Here is a 20,099-nt window from a genome sequence, read left to right on the forward strand (position 1 = left end):
TTTTGAGACGGAGTCTCTCTCTGTCGCCCAGGCTGGAGTGCAGTGGCGCGATCTTGGCTCACTGCAACTCACTGCAAGCTCTGCCTCCCAGGTTCACGCCATTCTCCTGCCACAGCCTCCTGAGTAGCTGGGACTACAGGCGCCCGCTACTGTGCCCAGCTAATTTTTTGTATTTTTAGTAGAGATGGGGTTTCATTGTGTTAGTCAGGAGGTCTCGATCTCCTGATCTCGTGATCCACCTGCCTCAGCCTCCCAAAGTGCTGGGATTACAGGCGTGAACCACCACACCCGGCCCATATTATATTTCTTTTGAATAGCACGGTGCTAGATATTGTGCTAAAGTGCTTTACATTTATTATCTCATTTAATCTTCACAGCAGTCCTCTGAGGCTAGATACTATTATTATACCATTTTCTTATGTCAATGTATTTACTTGGCACAGGAACATATATTACACCTTGTAATCTGAGAAAACAAAACTTTTTATAATAATCTGGTAATCTAGGCTTTGGAGCAATAAAATTGTCTTCATAATTTAAATGATGTACTATAAGATTTATAAATAGGAGACATATTTATATATAACAGTTTGACTAGGAATCCTCACTTTATTGCTTTGGTATAACTACATAAAGCTTTGTCTATAACATATAGCATAGATTAAATATTAGGAACACTAGGTATCATTTGTGTATTATTATCCCCATTTTAAAGACAGGGAAACTGAGGCTGAGCCAGGTTAAATAACTTGCCCAAGGTTATATAACCAAGAAGGGGTGGAAGAAGGATTTGGCCTCAGACAGTATGAACTACATTACTGTGATGCCTGGAGTAAGGATTAGGAATTCTTGGTCTATAATTGCTGATTTTATTATGTAATTTACACAAAGGATGTCAGTTCTTTGTCATGTCCATTTCTAAACAAAAGACTGTCTTTCTCTAAACCTTTCTAGAATTTGTGGAAGAGTGAGATTCTTCTAGCTATTGAAGAAGTCTTAGACCTTTTAAATAAAATTATGTATATTATTACTACTGGATTCTAGTGGCTTGAAATAAGCAGTGTACCTTCCTAAGCAATTGATATTGTCAAGGAAACCTTGAGGAATAGGAACAGTTAATTTTGTTAAAATGCTTAAAAATTCTCTTATTCCAAACCAGAATAAGAGTGACACTTACTACTGCATGGTAATGATTATACTGTGTGTCTCACCCCTGGGGTTTGGCATGTGGAGAAAGCTAAGTTTTTTTGACCAAGAACATAGGCTCATTTAGCTCCTTATTGGAAAAAGCTTTGGTAAGATAGACGTGAATTGGCCTGTCTTCCTTTCAGGTTCATGTGGATGTTCACAGCCATTACAATTCTGTCGCCAATGAAACTTTTTGCCTTGAGATCATGGATAGTTTGAGGAGATGCTTAAGCCAGCAAGCTGATGTTCGACTCATGCTTTATGAGGTAAGTCAGTAGAATGGAAGGAATGTAGCAAACCCCCAACTAATAATTTTTATTTTAGTAATTTTTTTCCTGATTATAAAAGTACAGTAGCTATGCTCTTATTTGATGTAGTCAGCACCAGTAGCTAGTGATGTTTAGTCAAAAAGTTGTTTAAGGCAGGGCACAGTGGCTCACACCTGTAATCCCAACACCTTGTGAGGCCAAGGCAGGAGCATCAAGCAAGACTCTGTCTTTACAAAAAATAAGAAAATAAAAAACATTAGCTGGGTGTGGTGGCATGCGCCCGTGGTCCCAGCTACTCAGGAGACTGAGGCAGGAGGATCCCAGCGGTGAGGCTGCAGTGAGCTATGATCACACCACTGCACTCCAACCCAGGCAACAGAATGAGACCTTGTCTCTAAAAAAAATTTTTTTAAGGTGAGAAATCATAAAACACAGTTGATAGACCTTAAATATTTTATTTTAATTTGAAATATTTAAATATACTATAAATTTGCCAGTCTTAAGACTAAGTCCTTTGTTTTGCTTTGTTAATGATTACAAGTTTACTTCCTGTCTCTCATACAAACCCATACCCTTAATTTATTGCCTATAGTTTCAAATTTGTGTTTACCTAAAGTGGTATAAAAACTTTAAGCTACTTCAGATACAGTTTTAGCACAAAAATCTTTTAGATAGCTTCAGTTTTTTCTCTTTTTACAATTGTGTTACCTCTAATTTATCAGAAATTGGTTTGAGAGACTGACTTTCCAAACATTGAACGTAGTTTTTTTTTCTTTGAGACAGAGTCTCGCTCTGTCACCCAGGCTGGAGTGCAGTGGCACAATCTCAGTTCATTGCAGCCTCCATCCTCCATCTCCTGGGTTCAAGCAGTTCTCCTGCTTCTCAGCCTCCCAAGTACCTGGGATTACAGCCATGCACCACCATGCCCAGCTGATTTTTGTATTTTTAGTAGAGATGGGATTTCACCATGTTGGCCAGGCTGGTCTTGTACTCCTGGCCTCAAGTGATCCACCTGTCTCGGCATCCCAAAGTATTGGGATTACAGGCATGAGCCACCATGCCTGGCCTAACTTAGTTTTTATAAAAGCAACTTCTTTTTCTTTTTGCACTGGGTTTTCAACAGTTTGCTGAACATCTGATTAAATCACTAGTTATTATAACAGTGCAGCTAAGAGAAATACAACTACTGACTTGTGATTAGCATATAACTCACCCAGAGGATACTGTGGTAGCATATATGAAAACAACATTCATGTTTCTGTACATTTCCATCAGAGCTCTTAGATGCCTAGGTACAGTATCAATGAGCAGTAATATTTTGAGAGGAATCTTTTTTTTTTTTCTGAGCAGTAGCTCTCAACAGTGGGCTTAAAATATTCAGCAAACCATGCTATAAACAGATGTGTTATCATGCAGGCTTTGCTTTTCCATTTATAGAGCACAGGCACAGTAGATGTAGCATAATTCTTAAGGGCCCTAGGATTTTTGGAATAGTAAATGAGCATTGACTTCAACTTAAAGTCAGCAGCTACATTAACCCCTAACAAGACAGTCAGCCTGTCCTTTGAAGCCAGGCATTGACTTCTCCTCCCTAGCTAGGAAAGTCCCAGATAAAGTCTTCTTCCAATATAAGGCTATTTCATCTACATTGAAAATCTGTTGTTTAATATAACTACCTCGATCAATTATGTTAGCTATATCTTCTGGATAATTTGCCTCAGCTCCTCCATCAGCATTTGCTGCTTCACCTTGCACTTTTTTTTTTGAGTCTCACTCTGTCACAAGGCTGGAGTGCAGTGGCGCGATCTCGGCTCACTGCAACCTCCGCCACCCAGGTTCAAGCGATTCTCTTGCTTCAGCCTCCCAAGTGGCTGGGGCTATAGGCTCATGCCACCACACCCAGCTAATTTTTGTATTTTTAGTAGAGACTGGGTTTCACCACGTTGGCCAGGATGGTCTCAATCTCGTGACCTCGTGATCTGCCCGCCTCGGCCTCCTAAAGTCCTGGGATTACAGGCGTGAGCCACTGCGCCCAGCCCCTTGCACTTTTATGTTATGGAGATGGCTTCTTTCCTTAAACCTCATGAACCAACCTCTGCTCGCTTCACCTTTTCTTCGGCAGCTTCGTCATCTCTTTCAGGCTTTATAGAATTGAAGAGTTTGGTCCTTGCTCTGGATTAGGCTTTGACTTAAGGTAATGTTGTGGCTGGCTTGGTCTTTTATCCAAACCACTAAAACTTTCTCCACATCAGCAATAAGGCTGTTTTGCTTTCTAATCATTCATATGTTCACTGGAATAGCACTTTAAATTTCCTTTAAGAGCATTTTCTTTGCATTCACAACTTGGCTCTTTGGTGCAAGAAGCCTAGCTTTTGACTTGCCTCAGCTTGTGACATGCCTTTCTTACTAAACTTGATTATTTCTAGCTTTTGATTTAAAGTGAGAGATGTGCAACTCTTCCTTTCACTTGAATACTTATAGGTCATTGTAGGGGTTATTAACTGACCTAATTTCAATATTGTTTTGTCTCAGGGAATAGGGAGGCCTGAGGAGAGGCGGAGAGATGGGATGATGGCCCAGTCAGTGGAACAGTCAGAACATACACAGCATTTATCAATTAAGTTCACTATCTTATATAGACACAATTTGTGACTCTTCAAACCAATTGCAATAGTAATGTCAAAGATCATTTATCATAGATCCCCATAACACATACAATAATAATGAGAAAGTTTGAAATATTGTGAGAATTACCAAAATGTGACACAGAGACATGCAGTGAGCACATACTTTTGGAAAAATGGTACTGACAGACTTGCTTGATGTAGGGTTGCCACAAACCTTTAATTTGTAAAAGTAGTATCTGCGAAGTGCAATCAAGCAACTTGCAATAAAATTAGGTATGCCCATATTCTGTATAACCACATTGTTTAAACAGTTAAGGCACAGTGAGCCACTCTTCTTTAGGGTGAGCTTTGTGTCAGTGTAAGTAACTGTTTACCAGCTAAATTCTCAGCCACCAGCTGGCAAAGGTGCACTAAGGATAGGCAGTCTTAGACTTCATGTGTTAACTCTTGTGCAGTCCTTGATATGCCCCTTCCCCCGCAAAAAAAACTTCACCCTTATTTAACTCTAAAGTAAAAAAAATTAACATGAAGTGGATCATAGACTTAAACCTATTAGAATATTGCTGTTCATTTATTCATCAGTCTTAGTATATCATTGGTATATAAAAATACCTTATGTAGTGATATAACTTGTTCTATTTGTTGCAAGTGTATGCCAGATTGCCATTTGCTTTTTTTTTAATATGTTCCTTTTAGACTTACAGAAATAATAATTTTTGGTTACTAAATCTATTGATTTTCTTCCTCTGAGATGTCTTCTATTACTTTTTTTTTTTTTTTTTTTTAAGAGACAGTCTTGCTCGGTTATCCAGGCTGGAGTGCACTGGTGCAGTATAACTCACTGCAGCCTCCAGCTCCTAGGCTCAAATAATCCTCTTGCCTCTGCCCCATCCCCAAATGGTTGGGACCATAGGCACAAGCCACTGAACCCAGCTAATTTTTCTGTTTTGTTTTTTTTTTTAACCTTTTGTAGAGACAGGGTCTCACTTTGTTGCCCAGGATGGTCTCAAATGCCCTAGCTTCAAGCGATCCTCCTGCCTCAGTCTTCCAAAGTGCTGGGATTAAAGGCATGAGCTACCGTGCCTGGCCCATCTTTATTATTTTATCTGTAGAAAGTCCAAATCCTTCCAGTGAATATTCACTAACATTTTCTTTGAGGTTTTTTTTTTTAATGCATTTGTTTTTGACGTTTAGCTACTTAATTCATCCTGAATTTGTATGATAATATATATGAGGAGCTTTTCCCCCAAGCTAACCATTTGTTCAGACATCATTGCCTCCTTTATATGTACTATGTATCTCTGTATGCCATTTTAAAATTTTGCCTGTAGATTTTTGTGCCAAGACAAAGTGTCTTTTTTTTATTATTACACATTCATAAAATATTTTAATTCCTGTTAGGATTAATTTTCCTTTGTTCCGTTCCGTTCCTTTCCCCTTTCCCCTTTCCCCTTTTTTTTCCTTTCCTTTCCGATGGAGTCTCACTCTGTTGCCCAGACTGGAATGCAGTGGTGCAATCTCGGGTCTCAGCTCACCACAACCTCCCCATCCCTGGTTCAAGCGATTCTCCTGCCTCAGCCTCCCAAGTAGCTGGGATTACAGGCATGCATCACCATGCCTGGCTAATTTTTATATTTTTAGTAGAGATGGGGTTTCACCATGTTGACCAGGCTGGTCTCGACCTCCTGACCTCAGGTGATCCCTCCTGCCTTGGCCTTCCAAAGTGCTGGGATTACAGGCATGAGCCACCGTGTCTGGCCTCTTTCTTTTCTTTAAACAAAAAAAAAATTTTGATCAATTCTCATTTGCTTTTACTCACAGATGAACTGTATAACTTCTTTTCCAGGTTCCAGAAAGAAAGTTCTCCCCAGGAATTTTTTTTTTTTTTTTTTGGAGACAGAGTTTCGCTCTATTGCCCAGGCTGGAGTGCACTGGTGTGATCTCAGCTCACTACAACCTTCATACCTCAGCCTCCCGAGTAGCTGGGATTACAGGCATGTGCCACCACACCTGGCTAATTTTTGTATTTTTTAGTAGAGAGAGACAGGGTTTTGCTGTGTTGGCCAGGCTGGTCTCGAACTCTTGGCCTCAAGTGATCCGCCTGTCTCAGCCTCCCACAGTGCTGGGATTACAGGTGTGAATTACTGCACCTGGCTTCCCCAGGATTTTACTCTGAGCAGTTCTTAACTAAGACTAGGACATTTTGGGTGGGAAAAAAATACGGTCATTTATATTAGGGCATTTAGGACCATCACATATGCTCTAAATAGGAAAAAACTGAGAAGAGGATAAAGAAAGTGTTATTTTTAAGTTATGATTGTCCAAATCACTAGTATCTCTGTTAAAGCACTTATTTCTTCTCTTTGATTCCTCTTAGGGGTTTTATGATGTTCTTCGAAGGAACTCTCAGCTGGCTAATTCAGTCATGCAAACTCTGCTCTCACAGGTAAAATACATTTTTATGGATATATGGAAAACAGACAATCAAGGATTGAGAGACAATTGATGGTTTTTAGACCTTTCAAAATATAAAATAATTCCCAACTAGTACATTGGTACTTGTGAACATGCTATGGGTATGTGATGCTGTTCTGGGTTGTCTTATCTTGGTCACCACTTACCTGTCTGCCATAATACCATCATCTAGCAGTTATCCTTGTGAATTAACAGTCTGTATCCTAAGTCAGAAGGACATTTTGAAGAACCATTTATATAAGGACCATTGCAGCTGTATCCATTATGTTATATTTCTGAAAGAAAAAAGAAATCCAAAACCAATATAGCAAAATATTATTTCTTACATCTGGGTAACGGATACATGGATGTCTTTTACATTCCTTTCTGCACTTTTCAGTTGACAAATTTTTAAATTAGAAGATTAAATTCTTCTAATCTTCAAGACTAGAATTCATATAGAGACTCTCTACCAGGAGGGATCCTTTAGACCCCTAGTTTATCATTTTGTTTGCCCTCTCTCAATGCCATTGCTTTGTGATAGTTATGAAGTTTCATTTGAAATGAAGGTCTCAGATGTGTGAAATTATTGGAAGTTCCCATGCTATCCATCAAAAGCTTTTCATCTGGCCTTGGGCTTGATCCTATATAAAATTTATATTCTGTTAGCTATATTGTATCTTTCAAACTGTAATCAACACATCTACATTCACACGTTTAACAAAAATAGAAAATTATGTTTGAAGGCATAGAATAGCACTTTCTGACTCAGGTTAATATGCAGGCCAGTAAAATTCTGCAGATTCCAAAAGTTAAAAGGAGAAAAATAATAACTCATATTTTTTTTGGCTCTCTTATATGCCAAATACTGTTTGAAGTACTTTACATGTATTGTCATGTTTAATCCTTATACAATGATTATTAATAATATCTTCATTTTTAAGATGAGGAATCAAGGTACAGATACTATTATAAAAACCAGTAATAAGTAGTGGTACTGGGATCTTGGACTCAGCCAGTCTGACTCTGGATCTTATATTTTTAACCTCCAAGTTAACTGAAAATGTTGATTGCATGTACAAGTTTAGGAATAGAAGGAATTGGAATAGGAAAGATGATCCTAATCTGTAAAATATCCAAAGCAAGAGCACAGGATGTGGGTGAGCCAAAGAAATAAAAACTTGGCTGCATTGTTCTTTGAACAGTTGGGAAACGTGTGTTAGAAGGCATTAGACATTAAAGATACCTTTCACCTGACAAGTTAAAAAAGTAAAAAGCATTTATGTGCCAAGATGTCTTTTTTTTCTTACTATACACAGTTAAAACAGTTCTATGAGCCAAAACCTGATCTGCTACCTCCTCTGAAATTAGAAGCTTGTATTCTGACCCAAGGAGATAAGATCTCTCTACAAGAACCACTGGTGAGACTTTTATTCTTCCTTCAACCATTATTTTTAGTATTAAGGATAGAGTTGAACTTTGCAAAGAGATACCTTTCCCTGTGAAACTCTCTTCCTGGTTCTTCCAATGGATGTTTACTTTTAAGTCTTCCCTGCTTATCATTTCTGAACCATTATCATTTTGGATCTATTGGCAAGTTATCTCCATGTTAGCCCTTTACTAAATCAAGGCTTCCATCACTTCCCCCAGAGAATATTTTATCTCATTTATGAATCTTTGATTACATTCACTAAATAAATGTACTTTAGAATGGGGAGAGGGATGATGTCACCTAGGAACAGATGAACCTAGGGGACCTGCTTCATTAGTCTAGAGGAAGTATATGATTTAGGCTGAACTAGGATTGGCACTGTTGAACCTTCAGAGGAGCTAGGCCTGGTTGACTTTCTGTTCTTATCTAGCCTCAGAAGGACAGCGAAGTGGATAAAAATGGAAACTCCCACCCCAAGTGACTTACAACTCATGGCAGAAGAAAGGAGGAAGTCTTTCAGTTGTCATATCTTGCCTTCATTTTTGTGCCTTCTGTGACATGAGATGTCCTCAGCCTAGGTCTAAGATGCTGTGTTGGTCTCCTAAAGATTCCCTCAACATAAACCTCTATCTTTAGAATAGTCTCTGGGACTCAAATGAACTAGAGAAGATTTAACTTCACCACCTAGCTCCAGGGTTATTTATCAGACCAGAGATAGCACATCTAATGTTGCATTTTGAGGTGTCAGCCACTTAGGCCAATTTTCGGGGGGAAGTATTAGAAAAGGATGCTGCTGTTCAGTTAATTTTCCCAGTTCTGTTAATTTAGATGGACTTAATTTGTAACACTAATGAATCATTTTCTTTAGCCTTATAGATAAGAATTATTTGCTGGTTATGAACAACATTATAAGTTATCCGTCCACACTCAAGAGTATTTAATTTACTTATTTTCTCCTACAGGATTATCTGCTGTGTTGTATTCAGCATTGTTTGGCCTGGTATAAGAATACAGTCATACCCTTACAGCAGGGAGAGGAGGAAGAGGAGGAGGAAGAGGCATTCTATGAAGACCTAGATGATATATTGGAGTCCATTACTAATAGAATGATTAAGAGTGAGCTGGAAGACTTTGAACTGGTAATTGCTAAGTCCTCAGCTGTATTGAATGGTGGAGTTCCTTAGTAGCTTATTAATTTTTATCTTGTGTCTTTTAGGATAAATCAGCAGATTTTTCTCAGAGCACCAGTATTGGCATAAAAAATAATATCTGTGCTTTTCTTGTGATGGGAGTTTGTGAGGTTTTAATAGAATACAATTTCTCCATAAGTAGTTTCAGGTAAGGTATTGCTATAACTCCACTTGTAATTTGATGAATTCTCCATTTTATTTATATATTTTTACTGTAGCAATATCCTAGGCAGTAAACAGACCACAGACTATGACACTATCTCTTAAATGAGCACCTAGTCTAAGACTAAACTGTGTTCCTTCCACTAGAGAGCACTGAAGTATATGCTTACCAGGCCTATAAAATGAAAGCCTTCCAGCAGGGTTTCACTTACTCAGAATTTCCCAGACCCTGAATTCAAGAACTCCTAATTTTAACATGGAAATTTTGATTGGGGGTAGTATTGGACTTTAATACTTTGCAGGGACTGGTATAAATAAGGGACGGGAGGCCAGGTGCGGTGGCTCACGCCTGTAATCCCAGAACTTTGGGAGGCCAAGCTGGGTGTATCACTTGAGGTCAGGAGTTCAAGACCAGCCTGGCCAACATGGTGAAACCCCATCTCTACTAATAATGTAAAAACTAGCCAGGTGGTAGTGGCTGGGACCTGTAGTCCTAGCTACTTGGGAGGCTGAGGCAGGGGAATCACTTGAGCCTGGGAGGCAGAGGTTGCGTGAGCTGAGGTCACACCAGGGGAAACAAAACCCAGATAGATTGCTGTGACCTGGGAGTATTATATTAATGAAGTTCTATTCATTTATAATGTTATGTCTAAAATATGACATTTAAAGAAACATTGTGATTTCTTTATTATCATATGTAAAAGTAAACCACAATATTCTGATGTTTGTCCTTAGCGGTCTCTTTTTTGTTTTTTACAGTAAGAATAGGTTTGAGGACATTCTGAGCTTATTTATGTGTTACAAAAAACTCTCTGACATCCTTAATGAAAAAGCTGGTAAAGGCAAAACTAAAATGGCCAACAGGACAAATGATAGTCTTTTGTCCATGAAATTTGTGTCCAGTCTTCTCACTGCTCTTTTCAGGTAAGGTTCTGCTAGAGTGCTTAAAGACAGCCAGTCCCTGAGGATCGTATACCTACCTAGGCTCACTTGTTTCACCTCATTTGGATTGTTTACAGTAAGAAATAAGTCAGGAGGTTTTATTTTTCTTGAAATGAAAGCTGGACAACCCTAGGTAGGTACTTTAAATAGGTACCTTGAATTATTAAAGGAAAAATGAGAAACAGTGGGCTAATAAATGAAAAGATAGGGATGAATTCCAACAGGGTGTTTTAAGAAAATCTATATAAGTAGCTTGTACAAGATAACAGATTTAAAAAGGTAGGGGGTGCCAGGCATGGTGCCTCACTCCTGTAATCCCAGTACTTTGGTAGACTGAGGTGGGTGGATCACCTGAGGTCAGAAGTTCAAGACCAGCCATGACCGATATGGTGAGACCTCATCTCTACTAAAAATACAAAATTAGCCAGGCATGGTGGTGCACACCTGTAGTCCTGGCTACTTGGGAGACCGAGGCAGGAGACTCACTTAAACCCAGGAGGCAGAGGTTGCAGTGAGCCGAGATCACGCCATTGCACTCCAGCCTGGGCAACAAGAACAAAATTCTGCCTCAAATAAATAAATAAATAAATAAATAAAAAGGTAGGAGAGTGACTGAATTAAAAATACAAAGGGACAAAAAAAAAAACTAAAAGACTAAGACTGACATTTAAATTTTATCAAAGTAAAGGATTTGGGGAGGGAGGGAAAATGAGGAACCACTAAGAATAACGATTATAAAAGGGCAGCCATAGCAGTGACTATAGCTTGGGCTGCCTAGAGAGTCTGCCAGTCGGAGCTTACTGGCAAGCTCTGTTGGGTGCTGCTGTTCTGAACAATTTCTAGAAAGCTTAATTCCATATACCAATAGCAGTAAGGGAATCTTTTTTTCTTTCTCTCTCTCTCTCTCTCTAGGGATAGTATCCAAAGCCATCAAGAAAGCCTTTCTGTTCTCAGGTCCAGCAATGAGTTTATGCGCTATGCAGTGAATGTAGCTCTGCAGAAAGTACAGCAGCTAAAGGAAACAGGGCATGTGAGTGGCCCTGATGGCCAAAACCCAGACAAGATCTTTCAGAACCTCTGTGACATAACTCGGTAAGCCACTCCCACCCCTTAGAAACTTATTCCACTTGGCTGTGGTGTCTCCAAGAGAACAAACTGGGAACGGAGGATGAAGGTAATTTGAGGTTGGACATATTTTAAGAGTAAAATAATATAAAAAATTAGCCAGGCATCGTGGCAGGCACCTGTAATCCCAGCTACTCAGGAAGCTGAGGCAAGAGAATCACTTGAACCGGGAGGTGGAGGTTGCAGTGAGCTGAGTTCATACCACTGCACTCTAGCCTGGGTGACAGGGCAAGACTCTCAAAAAAAAAAAAAAAAAAAGCCAGGCACGGCAGCTCATGCCTGTAATCCCAGCACTTTGGGAGGCCGAGCCAGGTGGATTACCTGAGGTTGGGAGTTCGAGACCAGCCTGACCAACATGGAGAAACCTGTCTCTACTAAAAATACAAAAATTAGCCTGGCATGGTGGCACATGCCTGTAATACCAGCTACTCGGGAGGCTGAGGCAGGAGAACTGCTTGAACCTGGGAGGCGGAGGTTGCAGTGAGCCTAGATTGTGCCATTGCACTCTAGCCTGGGCAACAAGAGTGAAACTCCATCTCAAAAGAGTGAAAAAAAGTGCAGTCATTGACATAGGGTCTTTTTTCTAGTCTTGCCTTCCCCTGGCGCCCCCCCCCCCCTTGTTCTGTTTTTGTTGTTGTTGTTGTTGTTGCTTTGGCTTTTTTTGAGAGAGTTTCGCTGTATTGCCCAGGGTGGAATGCCATGGTGCAATCTCAGCTCACTACAACCTCTTCCTCCCAGGTTCAAGCAATCCTTCCACGGCAGCTTTCTGAGTAGCTGGGACTACAGGTGCATGCCACCACGCCCAACTACTTTTTAATTTTTAATTTTATTTTATTTACTACTTTTTTTTGGAGACAGGGTCTTGCTCTGTCACCCAGGCTAGATAGAGTGCAGTGGCGTGATCTTGGCTTACTGCAACCTCGGCCTCCCCGGTGCAAGTGATCCTCCTGCCTCAGTCTCCCAAGTAGCTGGGATTACAGGCATGCACCACCATGCCCTGCTAATTTTTGTATTTTTAGTAGAGACAGGGTTTCACCATGTTGGCCAGGCTGGTCTGGAACTCCTGACCTCAAGTGATCCACCACCCCGGCCTCCCAAAGTGCTGGGTTTACAGGCGTGAGCCACTGCACCCAGCCCTTTTTTTTTTTTTTTAATTTTCTGTAGAGATAGGATTTCACCATATTGCCCAGGCTGGTCTTGAACTCCTGGGCTCAAGCGATATGCCCATCTCAGCCTCCCAAAGTGCTGGGATTACAGGCCTGAGCCACTGTGGCTTTTGTTTTTTCATTTGTTTTTTTTTTTTCTTTTTTTTTTTTTTCATTTAAAGAGATGGGGTTTGCAGTGTTGCCCAGGCTGGCCTTGAGCTCTTGGGTTCCCAGGGCTTCTAGTCTTGCTTTGATATGGATTGTTAGTCACATATAAAATGTTATGCTATTATCAGGGAAAAAAAAGAGGGATATTACATAATGGTTAAGTGAGTCAAAATACTTAAAGCAAAAACTGATGGAACTGAAGGAAAAATAGACAAATCCTTAATTAATGTAACCAGCCGTCTCTCCGTAGTCAAAAAACAGAAAACAAACAAACAAACAGTAGATAGAAAATCTACTGGAAGGAGGTAGAAGAAGTGAACAACACTGTCACCCAGCTTGACTTAATTGACACTTATAAGAACACTCCACAGCAGCTTCATTTTTATGTGCACATGGTGTATTTACCAAGATGAGCCATATTTTGGGCTATAAAACTCAGCAAATTAAAAAAGTAGAAATTCTCTGACCAAACAGAATTAAAGAAGAAAGCAGTAACAGAAAGGTATCTAGATAATCCCCATACATTAGAAATTAAATGCACTTTTAAATAGCCCATAGTCAAAAAGTCGTAAGAGAAATTAGAAAACATCTTGAATAGAATGGAAACAAACAGACAACATGTCAAAACATATGATCCAGCCAAAGCACTATTGAGGAAATTAAAGCAGTTAGTGATTTAAAAATCTCAAATCTCCCATATAAACTTCCACATTAAGAAAATAGAAAAAGAAGAGCAAATTATAATGAAAGTAATCAGAAGGAAGGAAATAGACAAAAGCACAACTATGAAGAAGCAGAAAATTAAAATAGAAAACATTAAAAGAAAGCTGGTTCTTTGAGAAGATCAATAAATTTAATTAACTGTAGCCAGACTAATCAGGAAAAGAAAAGACACGTTACAAATAGCAGAACTGAGGAAGAAGGGACATCACTACTGATCCTACAGATACTAAAAAAATAGATAATAGAATATTAACGATTTTATGCCAGTAAACTTTTAAGTTTAATGGACAGATTTCTTGAAAGCTCACTCAACAAAAAATAGGCAACCTGGCCGGTAGCTCACATCTGTAATCCCAGCACTTTTGGGAGGCCGAGGCAGGTGGATCACCTGAGGTCAGCTGTTCGAGGCCAGCCTGGCCAACATGGTGAAACCCCAACTCTACTAAAAAAATACAAAAATTAGCTGGGCGTGGTGGCGTGCACTTGTAGTCCCAGCTACTCAGGAAGCTGAGGCAGGAAGACCACTTGAATCCAGGAGGTGTGAGTTTGCAGTGAGATCACCCCACTGCACTCCAGCCTAGGCGACAGAGTGAGACTCTGCCTCAAAAAAACAAAACAAAACAAAACAAAACAAAAAACAAAAAACAAACCTGAGTAATCTTATCTCTATTCAAAGAAATTGAATTTGCGGTTCAAACTTTTTTCACAAAACTTCAGATCTAGGTCTATTCAGTGGTAAATTCATCCAAACACTTAAGGGAGAAGTAATGTAAATTCTGTGCACATTCTTCCAGGAAATAGGAGAGAACATATTCCACCTCATGTAATTAATGAGGTCAGCATTACCCTGATACCAAACCAGACCCAGACCATTGCAAGAAAACTGCATAGCAATATCCCTCATAAATATAGAGTCTGCTGTGTTAAAGGCAGACTCAGAAGGCTATATACTGAATGATAACCATTTTTGTATGATGTTTTGTAGAAAGTAAAACCATAGGGACAGAAATTAGATCAGTAGTTGCTTGGAAATGGGAGGAGAGAATTGACTATCAGTGAGCACAAGGGAACTTTTAGAGTGATAGAAATACCTTGATTGAGGGGCGATTACACAACCATGTAAGTTTTTTTAAACTTCTGGAACTGTTCACCTACAGGGTAAGAATTTTACTGTTTGTAATTTTATCTCAGTGAACCTGTCTTTAAAAACAATACCGCTTTCCCCTGCTTCAGAGTCTTGCTATGGAGATACACTTCAATTCCTACTTCAGTGGAAGAGTCGGGAAAGAAAGAGAAAGGAAAGAGCATCTCACTGCTGTGCTTGGAGGGTTTACAGAAAATATTCAGTGCTGTGCAACAGTTCTATCAGCCCAAGATTCAGCAGTTTCTCAGAGCTCTGGGTGAGCATTGCAGTATCAATAAATAGGCTTGATTTAGGTTTCTCCTTAACTCAACCCCTTAATTCCATTTGTTAACCTACCAGAAGACACTTGAGAACAGTCCTAATGTTGCTAAGGAGTGACATCTAGTGGATTCAGAATTGGCACCTACTGGATTACATTCAACCACAAAGAGTGGCTGGAAAATGGAATATAGTATTAAGAAATCGCAAAATTTTAGAAATTTAAGTCTGCCTTTAGACTTTTTTTGGCTTTCAAAAATTTTAGCTATTAAAAGGCCAAAAAGTATGAGTTTATATCAAAGAAGACAAGAGTTTCTTTTCCATTCCTAGATGTCACAGATAAGGAAGGAGAAGAGAGAGAAGATGCAGACATCAGTGTCACTCAGAGAACAGCATTCCAGATCCGGCAATTTCAGGTGAGAAGCCTTGCGAAGCTGCTGTACTGGCCTGAGAGGCTTTGCAAAGGAACTGTTAGCAGGGGCAGCTGGTAAGAATGGGCAGACAGTGACCAAGTAGGAGAAGAATTTTTTCTGGGTCATACAAGCAACAGGACATAGCTCTCAGAATGGAAGATAATGTATTTAAAAGGACCCTAGTGAGGATGTGTATTTAGCCACCCCAACCTGCAATACTCATTACCTCTAAGGACCACTGTTTGAACTGATGTAAACAGAAAGGAGTCTTCAAGGTATAGAGTCTGTGTTTTTGTTTTCTGAGTCTGTGGTATAATTTGGCTTGGTCTGACAGACTACGTAAACACTGGACAATAAAGCTTGTTAGTTTCTAACCAATAGTTGTCAAAATATCAGGATGTTCTATCACAGGACTTTTTTATTTAACAAGTAATTCTGAAGTTCCTACCATGTGCCAGAAACAGTTCTATGTGCTGGGGATGTAGCAGGGAACAAAAGAGACAAAATATTCCTATCCTTATGGAGCTTACATTATAGTAGAAAGACACTGACAAATAATCAAATACATAGTTATTTCAGGTAACAGGGAAGGTATATAAGAAGTGCTGGGTTTGGTGCCTGGTCTAAGCCCGAGATCAATGGATAGGCTCCAGGGAGCTGTGAGCCACCAGAAATTGGGTACGTAGTTCCTTATCTACATTTAGCATGGGGTTGGAATGGAAAGAGCCAGTTTTCAGGAGAATTCTGAGAGGTTTATGGTCAAAAAACAGCTTAAGAAACTACTGCTCAATTCAGGTTTATTTTCAGATTTTATCCTCTTAGAATTTTGGTAGTTTTGAATTCTTTCTGTCCTAGTCTTAGGAGTCTCTGACTAGATGCCTCTTCTTCCTGATAGCAATGTGTCTGCTAACATTGCTTGCTGTGTGTGCCTTCCTTTCTCAGAGGTCCTTGTTGAATTTACTTAGCAGCCAAGAGGAAGATTTTAATAGCAAAGAAGCCCTCCTGCTAGTCACTGTTCTTACCAGTTTGTCCAAGCTACTGGAGCCCTCCTCTCCTCAGGTACTAGTACCACTCACTTAATCCCATTTAGCATTCCTCAGAAGGCAAGGATTATTGTATCATAAAAGTGTATATCTAAATGTCCTCTTGAAGTTGAACTTATTTTACATAATATGTTTAATTATACACCTGAGTTAATATAAGACCTACAAGATGTATTCTCTCCTACGTAATGTGTCTACCACAACATACTTACATGCAGCCATACAGGGCGAGAACATACTGCTTTTGTTTTGTTTGTTCAGGGTAGAGTGAAACACCACAGAAAGAATCCTGTGTTGATCTTTGGTGCCTTCAACCTTCTTAAACCTGTGTTCTTTGCCACTCTTGGTGTTTCCCCTTCTTTTCTAAGAAGAAAGTTTGTTAATTATGAAGAAGGCAGTTGACATTCAGCAGTTGACTTTCTCAGCACAATTACCTGGTACTGACTTTGGAGGAAATTCAACGAAAGATGATTAATTCAGAAAGTGTAGCTGTAGTCCCAAAGCATAAACACCTCTGCAGAGATAGGTTGTATGTATGTTTGTGTAAGTGTGCACACATAGATGTAGAGCTGTGCACCCACATGAGCATTCACACACAGAAGAATAAGAGAAGGAGCACGTGTTGGGGGTCTGTTCCATTCAGGAGTAATTTTCCTGTAGGATGATAGAATACCTTCAGGAGCCCAGGACTGTGTGCTCCTACCACATCTGCTTCCTGGGCTTGGGAAAGACAATGAAGCCCTGCGGTATACTCCTCTTTATGTGAGCCCTTGCCTCAAAGACTGTAGCCTGGGAGTATGAAGGTGTTTGGGCACTAGAAAGCAGAGCTGCTTCCTGTTGTCCTACTTCTAGGTTTGCCCAAAGAAAGTCCCTTTGGTTACTTCATCCCAGTTCCAAACAGCTCACCCCCACTTTGCTTTCAGCATTGTTCTTTCATACTGCTGTTTTTGCTGCAAAGAGGAAAGGACTGGGAAAGAAATAGATAATTGGGGCAGGGGGAAATTTGAGAGAAAATAAATGGATTTAAGAAGGCTAAAATATTCAGGAAAATTAAAAAATTTTTCTTTCTTTTAAACTTTCAGATTTTTAAATGTTTTACCACCTACCCCTTTTCCCTTAACTTCAGGTAGTCTCTTCAAAAAAAATTTTTTTTTTCTTTTTTGAGACAGAGTCTCGCTCTGTCTCCCAGGCTGGAGTGTAGTGGCGTGATCTCGGCTAACTGCAGGCTCCGCCTCCTGGGTTCACGCCATTCTCCTGCCTCAGCCTCCCAAGTAGCTGGGACTACAGGCACCTGCCACCACGCCCGGCTAATTTTTTGTATTTTTAATAGAGATGGGGTTTCACCGTGTTAACCAGGATGATCTCGATCTCCTGACCTCGTGATCCACCCGCCTCGGCCTCCCAAAGTGCTGGGATTAAAGGCGTGAGCCACCGCACCTGGCCAAAAATTTTTAAATTTAATTTTGAATGGGTAATAAAGTCCTATGATTTGAAAACCAGAGATTATCAAGAGATTTATGGTAAATGGTTTCCCCCACCCATGTCCTCCATCTGTTCAGTTCCTCCTCTCCCCAAATAAGTAAACACCCTTTAGTTTTTTGTGTCCTTCAGCCTTCTTTATTCCAAGTAAATATAGAGTTTTATTCCAAATCCTACCCCTCTTCACACAAAAACTTGTTGTGCCTCCTGCTTACTTCATTGAACTCGGTATTCTGAAGATCTTTTAATATCAGTTTGTAGACCGCTTTCAGTTAGCCTCTTAATTTACCTTTTTCCTCAACAGATCAAAACTGCATTCTTGTTAGTCATTTACACGTAAGTATAACCGCATTTCAGTGCCTTTGTAGCTGAAAGAACTGCTGAAGCAGAAAGTTGACTGTGTGTCTGGTGATGCAGAACCTTGCTATCTGAAGACCTTAAGTCTCCTTCACTTAGCTAAGAAAATTCTGTCTGGTTTCTTGCCTCTTTTATTTCTCTTTTTTCTGCCCTTCTCTCTTCTAACCTCTTTTGTTCTTTTGGCTTCTAAATGCTAATTCTACTGTTATTATAGCTAGGATTTCTCTTTCCCACACCTTTCTGATAACCTGATATCCTCAAGTGGAGAGTCTGGGGGCATGGGAAGGAAAAGAGGTCGCTTTAGCCCTAGACCACTGTGGTAGAAGCAGAGGAAGTTCAGGTGTAAGGACCCCAAAACTTTTGGACCTCAGTAAGGACACAGACATTGAGAATTAAATTATATATTATTCTCATAATTCTTAGAATTTTGGACTTATTTTTATGCCCTTCATCATATATTACCACTTGAGATCTAAGGACATGTTTTGGCAGCTGATTTGCTTAGATATGGAAAGGTCTAGAATTCTTCTGTTCTGACAACACCTAGGTCTATCTCTGGCATGTTTCTTTAATATCTGAATGATCTCTAATTTAGTTTGTGCAGATGTTATCCTGGACATCAAAGATTTGCAAGGAAAACAGCTGGGGTAAGTTTCCTGCCATGTTTTCCTAAAGGCTTTATATAAAAATCACTATCCTCCAATGGCATTTGGAAAAGAAAAGGTATTCCCCATTCATTACACATTCACCAGAGTGGCCAAAATGAAACAGACACCTAATACCAAGTCGAAGTGTTGGCAAGAATGTAGAGTAGTTGGACCTTTCATTCACTTGGGGTAGAGGTAGAAATTGGTATAACCACTCTGGAAAACTGTTCAGCAGTATCTACTAAAATTAAACATATGCCTATGACTCAACAATTCCAATCACAACGGAAAAATGTGGAAGAATTCTCTTAGCAGCACTGTTTTAATAGGTAAAAACAAACCTAAGTGTTCATCAGCAGTAGAAAGGATAAAAGAATTATGATATATTCACACAGTGGAATCCTATACAGCAAGTAAGCATGAACAAACTACACGTACACACAACTTGGAGAGGATCTCACAAATGTACTGTAAAACAAAAGAAGCCAGACACAAGAAAGGGTACTTACTGTAGAATTCCATTTAGATGAAGTTCAAAATTAGACAAAATTTATCTGTGATGTTAGAAGTCAGGAGAGCAGTTTCCTTGGTGGGGCAAGTTAGGAGGGAGTCCCTAGAATACTTGTAATGTACTTGATCTGGATGCTAGTTACACAGTAATCATGACTAATGATGGGAAATGTCTGCCTTCTTTGGGCACATGGATAAAAAGGCATCATTGCAGACTGGCTGCTTGGCTGTAGTATGTGTGACACTGGGATGTTGTGCCTGAGACATGACAAGCTACCTCCTGTTCTGTTTAGGCACTCCACCCCACACACCCTGTGTACATACCTGAGGGACCTGACTGGGTTATAACTTAACTTTTTTTTTTTTTTTTTTTTGAGACAGAGTTTTGCTCTTGTTGCCCAGCCTGGAATGTGATGGCACGGTCTTGGCTCACCGCAGCCTCCGCCTCCTGGGTTCAAGCAATTCTCCTGCCTCACCCTCCGAAGTACCTGGGATTACAGGCATGCGCCACCACGCCCGGCTAATTTTATATTTTTAGTAGAGACGGGGTTTCTCCATGTTGGTCAGGCTGGTCTTGAACTCCTGACCTCAGGTGATCCACCCGCCTCGGCCTCCCAAAGTGCTGGGATTACAGGCGTGAGCCACTGTGCTTGGCCATAACTTACCTTCTAATTTGCTTTTCTTCCTATTCCTAGAGGATGCCTTGTTTTGCAAGAGCTTGATGAACTTGCTCTTCAGCCTGCATGTTTCGTATAAGAGTCCTGTCATTCTGCTGCGTGACTTGTCCCAGGATATCCACGGGCATCTGGGAGATATAGACCAG

General features: G+C 40.0%; 1 protein-coding gene and 1 long non-coding RNA gene across 7 annotated transcripts in view; one reads left to right on the forward strand and one right to left on the reverse strand.

Annotated features, from left to right (window-relative positions):
- FANCI (FA complementation group I) overlaps window positions 1-20,099 on the forward strand; it is a 71,097-nt gene that overhangs the window by 39,997 nt on the left and 11,001 nt on the right. For all 6 annotated transcript variants that reach the window (XM_002825800.5, XM_024232409.3, XM_024232407.2 and 3 more), the window contains 12 exons: window positions 1,332-1,454; window positions 6,462-6,530; window positions 7,858-7,959; window positions 8,933-9,109; window positions 9,187-9,308; window positions 10,082-10,246; window positions 11,177-11,356; window positions 14,659-14,825; window positions 15,158-15,243; window positions 16,183-16,299; window positions 18,715-18,766; window positions 19,972-20,099. In XM_002825800.5, coding sequence (XP_002825846.3) covers window positions 1,332-1,454; window positions 6,462-6,530; window positions 7,858-7,959; window positions 8,933-9,109; window positions 9,187-9,308; window positions 10,082-10,246; window positions 11,177-11,356; window positions 14,659-14,825; window positions 15,158-15,243; window positions 16,183-16,299; window positions 18,715-18,766; window positions 19,972-20,099 — 1,488 coding nt within the window. The remainder of the gene's footprint in view (window positions 1-1,331; window positions 1,455-6,461; window positions 6,531-7,857; window positions 7,960-8,932; window positions 9,110-9,186; window positions 9,309-10,081; window positions 10,247-11,176; window positions 11,357-14,658; window positions 14,826-15,157; window positions 15,244-16,182; window positions 16,300-18,714; window positions 18,767-19,971) is intronic.
- LOC129050193 (uncharacterized) lies at window positions 5,841-20,063 on the reverse strand. Its single transcript, XR_008513750.1, has 4 exons — window positions 19,942-20,063; window positions 16,496-16,646; window positions 6,706-6,834; window positions 5,841-5,854 (listed from the first exon to the last, which is right to left on the reverse strand). It is a non-coding gene; the product is annotated as an uncharacterized LOC129050193 (long non-coding RNA).

This window comes from Pongo abelii, chromosome 16 (assembly GCF_028885655.2).
Source record: "Pongo abelii isolate AG06213 chromosome 16, NHGRI_mPonAbe1-v2.0_pri, whole genome shotgun sequence".
Lineage (NCBI taxonomy): Eukaryota > Metazoa > Chordata > Mammalia > Primates > Hominidae > Pongo > Pongo abelii.